We start from the raw sequence: 11,403 nt of genomic DNA, 5'->3' as shown, positions 1-11,403 counted from the left end.
TACAATTCAATATATGTTTACTTGGTTATTCCATTTCACAGGTATACAATTTTTTTACAGGTTATTCTTACCCGGTAAGACTTAAGTGACTTGCATACATTTCTCTTCATTTCTAAATTGGAAATAAGCCCTGCAATAAATGCACGCATTTTCCTTTCCCTGCAGAAATTTTAACTAGGTGGACATCCACTGGAGACGTTAAGGCCTGTTTGGCTTTTAGCAATTTTCCTTTAATCATCACTACAATAAACGCAGTGTAGCTGTGGGAACCGTCCTATTAACAGTACAACTTGTACAGCAACAAGCAAGAAATCTCAGACTACCTAGAGATACTCAAAATGCCAATTTATAAAACTGGCCCAGCTTTGCTCAAAGCTTCAAAATCCCCACCCTTCTCTGCACCTTATAACAGAGATAATATAAAGCAGGGGTCTCCAACCTTGGCAACTTTAAGACTTGTGGAGCTGAAGTCTACAAGACTTAAAGTTGCCAAGGTTGGAGACCCCTGATATAAAGGACAGTATCTATGTATTCAAAACTGAGGGAAGCAACTTCTATTCTTTGAATGCAAGATCATTTATTTATTCATTATAGTTGCCCATCTCAATCCAATCCACCTGTAATCAGACACTAGGAACCTGTCAATAATTACTGTATTTAACTCATTATCTTCACATTCAGACTGCCTTCAAACTGCACAGCTCATGAGTGAAATGCCAGACCTCATTTGAGGGGGAATTATATTTCTCTTTTCTTTTCTTCGACTGTTACTAGCAGAGTTTTGAAGTTCAAGGAAACGCTGATGCATCCTTTCAGTGACTCCCAGTGATATTATTCCAGCTATGGAGTACACAATTAAAATTTTCTCTGATCCCCCTAGACTCTTCATATTAAAACAGAATATCTGGTTGTTTTAACAGAAGTTGCCTCTACATGCTTCAAAATGTAGAATTTGTATCCTTTTCAGAAATTGCTAAAAGTTGGCCCAGGTTATTCCGCCTGCTCCCTCAAAAAAATTTTTTTTTTCCTTTATGGTGCGGTTTTGCTTCAAAATAATTTCTGCGGAGTTTTATTTCAGCAAAGAAAAAGAAAGGGCTTATGGACCTATTACATGGACCTGCTTCAGACTCCTGATCCCGTTTACCCTATGGAGAACACCAGATACCCCACCTGCATGAAATATATATATATATATATTTTTTATTGTACTTGGAATTAAGATTTCCCATCTTTTATTTAGTTCATAAATTAGAACTTCTTGGCTGGGATAAACAAGTCTTGCCTTCAGATCAACAGGGGGTGTGGGTGGGGGGGAAGGGAGAAGAAATAAAACTAAGTCCCCGAGTTCTAATTTCATCTCAAATAAATGTGACCACAATTCTCCTCTGCTACTGTCTGCTGCTCCACGAGTGCAGGAAGAACCCAAAGCTGTCCTCTGCATCCTTGACTTGAGAATCTGGTGGAGAGAGAGGGACGAGTCCGTTTGCAGCTGCAACTTCCATGCGCTTTGGCAGGGATCCAAGGCCCGCTGGCACACGGCTCGGAGGGAGCATTATCAGCAACATGGGCAATTATGCAGCTTGGAGCTCCGAAGACACGCTGTCCAAAGGCTGCCAATGGCATTCTATCAAGGCATCGTAGAGTTCTTCACTCTGCTCCATAAACTGCTTGTTGGCTTCACTCACATCCGTCTGGGGCATCGGATCTGCCAACGGAAGGAAGCCTACATGAGTGAATTTTGGAAGACATTTGTGTGAGTGCTGAAACGCAGAATTCTTTGTGGTTTGGACCATTGTATCTTGATTTAATAAGCTCCAATATCAACCAGAATTTTACCTACACAGGCAACCTCTTTGAACAATCGACAATTAAACCAGAACCCCAAACACTGGTTCAATGTTTTCTCCAAAGTGGATGAAATTAAAAAATGGAGGTTTAAGAAAGATTTCACTGAACAAAGAGACTGTTCATGTAAATAAAATGCCTGATCATACAGCAACTGTATGATAGTTGTCAAAACTGGGCAGTTCTCCATGCATTCATCTCAAACACTTTCTTAGAAAATGATGGAGAGCTTTTTAATCCATTTGAGAGAACAAAAATCTATAAAACTTTGTTTCTCAAACCTTTTGGAACATAGTCTTAGAAGAGTTACATACATATAGCAATAGCACAGACTTATATACCGCTTCACAGTGCTTTACAGCCCTCTTTAAATGGTTTACAGAATCAGCGTATTTTCCTCAACAACCTGCGTCCTCGTTTTGCCGACCTCAGAAAGATGGAAGGATAAGTCAACCTTGAGCGGTTCAGGATCAAACTCCTGAGAGCAGGCAGAGTTAACAAGCAACATTGCATCCTAATCACTCCGTCACCATGCAGGGATGACATAGCATATAAAAAACACGCTTTTGACCAAATTATATGTAAAGAAACTGTGGTTTTCTTCCCACTACCAGCTCTATATTTGTAAATGCAAATATTTGCTTGGATTAGCAAATATATTTAATTGTAATACATCTAGAGTATTCAATGTTTCAATCTTTCCTAATGCTTTCTGCTAGCCCAGAACTGATTTGGTTTGAACTGGCAAATTAGAAAAAGAAACGTAATTTCTACTTCTAAGAAGGAAATATAATAGCCAACCTTACCTTCTAATGCATCTTCACCCACTTCTTCATATGTCTGCAATAGTGAGAATTACAAATTATAAAGGAATCAAAAATTGTTTATTTAGAAGCATTTAACACAAAGATTTACAAGACTTACATAACATAAGGACTGGAGTTTTGATAACGCCTATAAATCTTTACTCTCACCTGCATGGTGTTCTGTGTGTAGCAATATTGTGGGTAGCTGTAGCTGTAACTGCCGGTGTTTTGATCATATCCCCAATGGGCATAGTAGTTCTGATATTGTTGGTAGTACTGGCTATAGTTATAGTTGTACATCTGATTGTACTCCACCATCTTCAACCGATTACTTGGAAAAGAAACAAGAGTTAGGAAGGAAGAGAAAGTCAATGACAAGAACTCTAAAATTTCTGAACAAAATTTAATCTATGACAAAAATCCTAAAATTATACTCATTTAGTTCCAAGGCTGTCAGTTATATATATACTACTAAAAGTCTGTTTGTGTCACCTTCAACTGGGTAAAATGGTGCATTGTAAGGCAAACGATTTATTGAATCAAGGTACCTCAAATGGGCTAGCATAAGGTTTATATCCAAAATCTGGGATTCATGACTCCAAAGGAAAGAAAATTTTAAGGATCTTCAGACCAATTGTGTTGGTAAAGTTGTGCTCCTTACCAGCTTCTCACAAGCAAAGTCAGTGGGGAAGCTGGTAGGAAGTCAGAACTGGCTCCCATTGCTTTTTTTGTCCACCCGTGGTCGTTCTGTTTATATGTTTAGGGAGGGAAATATTACTGAAACAATGATTCAATGCGTCACAGGTGATATAGTGAATCATAACTGTATTCTGCTGAGTAGTGTTTGTGGCAGCTTTATTCACTGTGTTTCATTGTATTAGGAATAGGGAAGCTGTGACACTCCACACGGACTGAATTATAGTTCGCAGCATCTTCCGCATTAGACCAGGTTGGCTGGCATTGCTTGGGAGTTTGGTAACACCTGGAGGCCCACAAGTTACCTGAATTTCTACTTTCAGTCAAGCTTATAGGGTGCCTCTCCAAGGAATCCACCCTTAAATTAATGTACTTAATCTGAATCATTTTAGGAAGTAATCATGGCTTCCAACATAAGGGCACAATATCCCAGTGTATGACCCAAACAAGAGGAACTGCTGGATTAAGCACATCTTCCGTCTATACTTACGCTTTTGGTATGGCAACGCTCAAGCGTATTGGCTTAGAACCAAGGCCGACAGCTCCCTGGCACTCTACCAGTGCTCTTTTTTGCTCCAGTTCATCTGAGAATTTCACAAAACCATAGCCTCTGTAAAAACACAGAAGAAGCAATAGGAAGGTAAGAGAGAAGGCCAGCTTGCACGATGTCTATGGAGATTCTCAATCACGCAGATCATGGGTAGTATGCACTTTCTAAGAAGCTCTAGCAGAACTTTCTGAAGCGCTGTTGATTTGTTTGCCACCTCATTTAACTGAACCATTCTCCCCCCAAAAATGTGGTGCTTAATTTAGTATGTTTCTTCATTAAGAGTATAAAGGGGAATATACACTCCCATGAGACCAGGGAAGGTCCCCAGAGATTTTCAAAACATGTTTTCAACTTATTCTTGCTATAACAGAGAGGGGAAATTACTAAATGTCTGTTTAAGGAATCATATTTATTATATTAAAATGTAATGACATTTACAATGTTGTTTTGTCTTGACTTTTCCTAGTACTTCTCAGAATGTGGTTTTTTTTTTAATTTAGTCTTGAACTATAACAACAGTAGTTTTTCATCACTACAAATTTTCAGGATTACTGTCTTCTAGAAGGCTTAACTTTATTTTATAAAGGCTGACGAGATTCCCTCTATGAGAAATGGGCATGCAAGAGTTAGTCTAAACCAGAGGTGGGGAGCATGGCTGGCTCAGGAATTCTGGGAGTTGAAGTCCACAAGTCATAAAAGCCTTCTTCCATTGCAAAACAGGCGCAAATAAAGCAAAGCACATTTTTGAAAAACTTACTTGGAAACACCCGTCTGATCCACGACCACTTTTCCACCCCGACATGATGGGTATACTTTTACAAAAAATTCATATATCATCCCGTCATCTACATCAGGGGAAAGATCCCCAACGAACAGGGAATATTCTGGGCTGTGGGGAAAAAATAGAGAAAGAATAGGAATTGTCCAAAGGCAGCTGTCAACAAAACTCAAAATTAACATCTGTGAATTATTTTTAGATCAGCCAGGAATGTTCAAATAGGGTGTGTGTGTGCGCAATGGGCTGTATTGAATTAAAAACCAGTGGTGGCATTTTTGCAGAATGATTACAGAGGTTCGATATATCCCAGCCCTAAAATGGCAGCTGTGAGGTATATAACCAGTCAAAAAACTGAGAAAGCTTTAATATTCAATCATATTTAATAACCACACCATCTAGGTTTGTTATAGCCACCTCTCTTCAAAACCTGCTTGGAGACATTCTTGGAAATAAAGGTGATGCTGGAGGCTAGTTTGTTTTGCTTTTCTGGAGGTTAGGTCCTACCATCCTTTTTTTAAAGAGAATTTTATCTGGTAAGTCCAGAGTTGCTGAGTTTAGTTAAGTAGGAGATAAATGCATATGGTGCCCTCTATAGTTAAGAACGGGGAACTATAGGGACAAAAAATGGATTAAAACCTATTTTAAGTCACGTGCCATAATTTTACACTTTAAATACACAGTGGGAGGTTTTGTTTCCTTCTTTTTAAAACCAATAACAGTTGTAACCTATAATTGTGTTTAGTCTAAGCAAAACTTTTAAGTCCGTGTTTCTCAACCTCAACAAGTTTAACATGGGTGGACTTTAATTTCCAGAATTACCCAGCAAGTGTTTTCGCTTGCTGGAGAATTCTGGGAGTTGGAAGTCCATACATCTTAAAGTTGCTGACGTCAAGAAACACTGCTTTAAGCAACTGCTTAATTTCATTTTTCATTCTCCTGTCTCCTATAATTCCAAATACCTACCTATTCAGAAATATAAGTAAGGGAAAAGGGCTACATTTATTTAGACGCTTGGGTCAAAAATATGCTGAAAAGTTATTTTTTTAAGGCAAATACCTCCCCCAAACAAATGAATACCTTTTAGTTTTTAATGTAAGTGTAAGCTGGAACTGTCTGCATGAGGTACCAAGGAGTGCTGTACCATCTGCTCTCCTGTGATAAGCAGAACTCTAACCATCTTTCATTGATATGCCATAAATTCCTATCTGCTTATGTTTTATTATAGAAAGTTTCACTATGTCCTCTATCTTAGTTAACCTCTGAACATTAAATGATAATGGTTTTAATAACAAGATGTGGAAGCTCTCTTCATGTTCCTAAGCATTTCCCTGAACAACAGTCATTAATAATACCAGAAGAAACTATGAACAGGGCTCCAAATGCTTTTAGTTAATAGAAACAGCCTCAAAGTTTATTGCTGTTTCCAGCATCCCAACCCCACCCAAATATAGGCCATCACTTCTCAACCTTAGCAACTTTAATATATATGGACTTCAACTCCCAGCATTCTCCAGTCAGCATTTTGCCCAGTTTGGAAAATCCATTCAATTTCCTAGAGAAACGAAATGGCTTTGGCATAGCATTCCTTTTCGATGGAGTAAAACATGCATGAACTAAAGGCCCAGTTCTTTGGAATCCAGGCTGTTGGTGCTACTGAAGCTTTAATAGTTTGCAGACTTTGAAAGGTGCCACAATCCTGTTTGCTGCTTTACCCAAGAAAGTGATTGCTGAGGCTATAAGTTAATGAGTAAAATGCATCCGCAGTAACCACTGCATTGGATAATAGCAGAGTTAGCGACATGAACTGGAAAAACGTGTTGTACCACCGCCAGGGAATTTTCATCCACTAGCACAGTGTTTCTCAACCTTGTCAACTTGAAGGGGTCTGGACTTCAACTCCCAGAATTCCCCAGCCAGCATTCGCTGGCTGGGGAATTCTGGGAGTTGAAGTCCAGACCCCTTCAAGTTGACAAGGTTGAAAAACACTGCACTAGCACAATGCCGCTGCTTGGGAGACTTGTATGAGGATTAACCTTCAGGATTTCCTTAGGAAAAAATAAGCTGAACATTACACTGGTGCCCACATAAAAGATAAGAACGTGGAAATGTTTTTCTTAAGAGTTTAGTTTACCTGTTATCAGGTTGCTTCCCATATGTGGCATAGTTTAATTTAAAGCGCTTTGTCTGAAATACAAAGTAAAGATGCAAAAACACATTTTAAACACGACAGTTCAAGGGAAATAACAATTGCAAGGTTTTAAAAAGTAACTGAATTTTGCTACAGGGTGATTTGGTTTAGCTCTTTCTCTTCTACTCAAGTGAGTAGAACAGAAAGCTCACATAGATGGAATGCTGAAATATCTTTGTAGAGACTAAAACACGCTAGCTGGGATAAGCACTTTTCCTTACTATTCTGATCATTTAGTGCAGTGGTCTCCAACCTTGGCAACTTTAAGACCTGTGGACTTCAACTCCCAGAGTTCCTCAGCCAGCTTTGCTGGCTGAGGAACTCTGGGAGTTGAAGTCCACAAGTCTTAAAGTTGCCAAGGTTGGAGACCACTGATTTAGTGGACCCAACCTCATAGTATCATTTAGTTCAGCACACTAGAAACCAGGAGACTGCAAGTTCTAGTCTCGTTTTAGGCATAAAAACCTGCTAGGTGACTTTGAGCCAATCACAAGGGGACTCAGTTCTAGTCCCACCTTAGGTATGAATGCTGGCTAAGTGATTCTGGGCTACTTATCAGGAGACTCATAATCCTGCTTATACACATAAAAGGCAGGTGTCAGTCTTCCAGAAGGACCCAATTAAAAACTCTGAGACAGGCATTTTCTCAAAGTTCACATTTATTAGTGTAGGTGTACAGGCACATCTGGGAAAACCCAAATGTGAGAGTTCCGGGTTTTCCCTCAGTAAGTCAAGTAAGTCCTTCGGGATTGGGCGGCATATAAATGTGGTCAATAATAGCAATAGCAGTTAGACTTATATACCGCTTCATAGGGCTTTCAACCCTCTCTAAGGGGTTTACAGAGTCAGCCTATTGCCCCCAACAACAATCCGGGTCCTCATTTTACCCACCTCGGAAGGATGGAAGGCTGAGTCAACCCTGAGCCGGTGAGATTTGAACAGCCGAACTGCAGAACTGCAGTCAGCTAAAGTAGCCTGCAGTGCTGCATTTAACCACTGCGCCACCTCGGCTCTTCAATAAATAAATAAAAAGTTCAAACTCAGCCCCTGCACCCATCATACCATCCCATGGTCCAATCCCAATCCATCCCAACTCGAGACATCACTTCAACCACTCCTCCTCCAGGTGCAGGAATACCCTGACCTTGACTGAAAAGAAGAATGCTATTTTGTCTAATTACATTCCCTCTACTAAATCTCCCCCTCCTAATTTCTCAAGCACAAGAACGTGGCAACGTGGAAGCTTCCATTGTTAATATGGCTTCCAAAGCTGACAGCAGGCCAAAATATTTATTTATATCTTGCCTTTATTATTTTTATACATAAATTAAATAATTCAAAGCAGGGAACATACCAAACACCCCGACCTCCCTGTATTTTCCCTGCAGATTGGACTGAGAAACATATGATTTAGAAATCCCAATGACTTAAGTGGGGCTTCTTCACAAGCAGGTGCGCTTAGGATTTCAGACTGGCTTTTCAGACGAGCTTCTTTACTTACAGGGGTGGCACCAGGAAGGGGCTTCCCGTTGATTTTATGTAAACATTTTTCTGCTGTGGCCAGATCAGCAAATTCTACAAAGCAATAGCCTGCTGGAATCCTGGAAGGAGAGAAATAGGTCATTCATTGCCTGTGTTTGTGCCTGTCAGTGAAAAATGTTGTGGAGAATAATGCTACCAATGTTTACTAGCCACAATAGCTATATATTACCTCCGGTGTCAAGGCAGTACGCCTCTCAAATCCCAGTTGCTGGAAAACACTAGCAGGAGGGCGCTATTGCTCTCATGTCCTGCTTATGAGTTTCCCAGAGGTATCCCCTTGGCATTGTGGGAACAGAATGCTGGGCTAGATAGGCCTTTGGTCTGATCCAGCATAATTCTTCTTATGTTCTGCTTTACTGCAAAGTGAGAGATCAGGACTTGGCAATCATATCTCAAACAACGTGTCAAATTATGTTCTGCAACAGAGGCCATAGAGATGGCGACCAGGATGGCAGCTTTTCCAGTAGTGGCAACCTGTTTACAGAGTGATGTTCTCAAGACAAATTAAGGCGGCATTCATAAAGATACCAGATTGAAATTACATGCACTTGAAAAGGAATCATTGACGAGCATCTGTCTCTTGATTGATTTAACAATTTTGGGAGAAAAGTTTTGGGGACGCTCCCCTTCATAGAAAGGACTAGGAGAGGGAGCTACAATCGATCAGTGAAAGAAGACCGATCTAATGGACTGACTCTGGATAAGCATCGCATCTTGTCCCTGTGGCAAACGAGATAGGGTTCATTAACAGGGGCTCACTTTATAAGATGCCCCAAAGTCACAACATGGCTTGTTTAATCTTAGTCTAATGTGGAGTAGGAATCATAATATACCATAGCTTATGCGTCACATAGCAGTTACAATATAGTGTCTTATTCAATAAAGCATGGTTAAACTGTGGTCTACTAGCACAAGGTAAGAATTAAGACAGTATCCAAGTCGCACAATCTATAGATGGGTTGAAAATAACCTCTCCTTCTCACCAAAATATATGTACATCAATAGCCAATACATGAAAAACAAGCAATCTATTCTGAATATACACATCGACAGCCAATAAAATTAAAAAAAACAATAAGCAAATAACCCCATCAGTCTATTCTGAATATACACATTAACAGCCAATAAATAAAAAACAAATCAATACCCTGTCAATCTATTCCGAATTATCTTCACACTCAGGACTAGTTGTCCCATAGTAGCAAAAGCTCTTGAAATGAAGTTCTCATCCATATAGGGCTCCAGCTAGAGAGAGAAAGAGAGAGGAGAAAAATAAGACAAGAATACCACAATACAGCAACAATAAGAATAATATAATTCCGTGCTATTTAAGAGATGCTGCTGGACTTTCCTCGCCTGCAGGAAGCTACCTAAAGCCATTCAGGAATACACCTGGTATTAAAACAAGCTTCCTGAGATGAAGCTGCTAACTCTTGGAAGAAAGGATATAAATAAGTACAACATGGCCTTGGCAGAAGACTCTGGCCTTACAACCCCCCACCCCAAAAGCCCCCCAAAAGCACTTAAAGACCAGCCAGCAAAGGACAAAGCAACCCTGCCAGTGGGAGCCATCAAAATCCCACCCTCTCTCCCCGTCTGGAAGCAGAATCAGGACTTTGGAGAGGGGGTCGTCCGAATGTTTTTTTGGGGAGAGGGCTTCTAATTCCTTCTCAAGACCCCCCCCCCATCCAGCCAGGGGAAACTTCTGGCACTTCTGCACTCGGGAGGGCAGCGACCCCCCCTTTAAGCCCCCCTCCTCAGCTTCATACTCCCCCTCCCCCAAAGAGGGTCTTCCTCGCATAGGCAGCCCCCGCGACGGCCTGCGCGGGCCCCTCTGGCGGCAGACCCTCGGCTCCCGCCCCGAGGAGAGGACTGGAGAGCGGCCACTCAGAGTCCTCTGCACGGAGGGTCTTAGCCAGCCGCGCCCCCCGACCCACCCGCCACCGCCACTCACGTCTCCCATCCACAGGCTGGCGGCCATGCTGCTCTCGCCGCCCCAGGGCGCCCGGGCCGAGGGGCGGGCGACGGGGAAGCCTGCCCCGCTCGACCCCGCCGCCGCCGCTTCACCGCACTTCCGCGGCCCCCCGCCTCGCTTTCTCCCTCGGCGCGAGCTTTCTCCCCCCCTCCCCCTCCCGCGCGTCTCGGCAAGAGGCGGAAGGAGGCCGGAGCGGTGGCTGCGGCGGCGCTACCTACAGCGGCCCCTGCCTGCACGGAGGAGTCGCTGCAACGCCCCGTCCTCCGGAGGCTCAGCTCAGCTCAGCTCTGGCACTGTTCTGCCTTCTATACATTCAGATACGCAGTTATTAATTTTATTTTATTTATTATTTTATTTAGTATTTTATTTATTTATTTTATTTATTTTATTTATTTTATTTATTTTATTTATTTTATTTATTTTATTATTTATTTTATTATTTATTTTATTTATTTTATTTATTTATTTATTTTATTTATTTATTTATTTTATTTATTTTATTTATTATTATTTTATTTTTTATTTTATTTATTTTATTTTTTATTTTATTTATTTATATATGTATTTATAAAAATAATTATTCTTAATTATTTTTATTTATTTATACTTATTTATTTATACTTATTTATTTATACTTATTTTTATTTATTTATTTATTTATATTTATTTATTTATTTCATCAAGCATGTATTAGACAACATGTATATGTAGAAACATGATTTTGGAAACATGAAATGGATACAAATAAAAAGAAATATTAGGATAGGGAGGGTAGGCGTGCTAGTGCACTTATGCACCAACATAACTTAATGTATAACTTATAATTATAATTATATAATTAATTATACCTTATGGACCTTGTAGGTCATCTAGTCCAACCCCCACCACACCTAAGCAGGAGAGCCTGCCTACACCATTTCTGACAGAGGCAGTCCAGTCTCTTCTTGAAAGCTTTCAGGGATGAGGCTCCCACAACTTCTGAAGCAGGAGTGGGTTCCTGCCAGCATTACTACCGGTTCGGTG

The 11,403-nt window shown here is 40.6% G+C and overlaps 1 protein-coding gene across 2 annotated transcripts; it reads right to left on the bottom strand.

The window, feature by feature from the left end:
• Positions 1-10,549, bottom strand: TRNAU1AP (tRNA selenocysteine 1 associated protein 1). 2 transcript variants are annotated; one of them, XM_032227838.1, is made up of 9 exons: positions 10,360-10,549; positions 9,553-9,650; positions 8,365-8,464; positions 6,807-6,859; positions 4,655-4,786; positions 3,838-3,957; positions 2,820-2,982; positions 2,652-2,685; positions 1-1,723 (listed from the first exon to the last, which is right to left on the bottom strand). In XM_032227838.1, exons 1-9 carry the CDS (start codon positions 10,384-10,386, stop codon positions 1,572-1,574), a joined length of 879 nt encoding a protein of 292 aa, XP_032083729.1. In that variant the 5' UTR covers positions 10,387-10,549; the 3' UTR covers positions 1-1,571. The 2 variants fall into 2 exon arrangements, with proteins under 2 accessions (XP_032083729.1, XP_032083730.1); XM_032227839.1 differs by having other exon boundaries at positions 1-1,705; positions 10,360-10,547.
• Between the last annotated feature and the right edge of the window lie 854 nt (positions 10,550-11,403).

Source organism: Thamnophis elegans, chromosome 12 (genome assembly GCF_009769535.1).
Source record: "Thamnophis elegans isolate rThaEle1 chromosome 12, rThaEle1.pri, whole genome shotgun sequence".
NCBI lineage: Eukaryota > Metazoa > Chordata > Lepidosauria > Squamata > Colubridae > Thamnophis > Thamnophis elegans.
This window is presented reverse-complemented; position numbering and strand designations above follow the sequence as displayed.

Coding starts and splice junctions, on each gene's coding strand:
- TRNAU1AP (XM_032227838.1), bottom strand. CDS start 10,386: ATGGCCGCCAGCCTGTGGATGGGAGAC. Junction 9,651..10,359: donor CCAGCCTGTGGATGGGAGAC/GTGAGTGGCGGT, acceptor TTCTCTCTCTAG/CTGGAGCCCTATATGGATGA. Junction 1,724..2,651: donor GGGTGAAGATGCATTAGAAG/GTAAGGTTGGCT, acceptor TCACTCATGTAG/GCTTCCTTCCGTTGGCAGAT.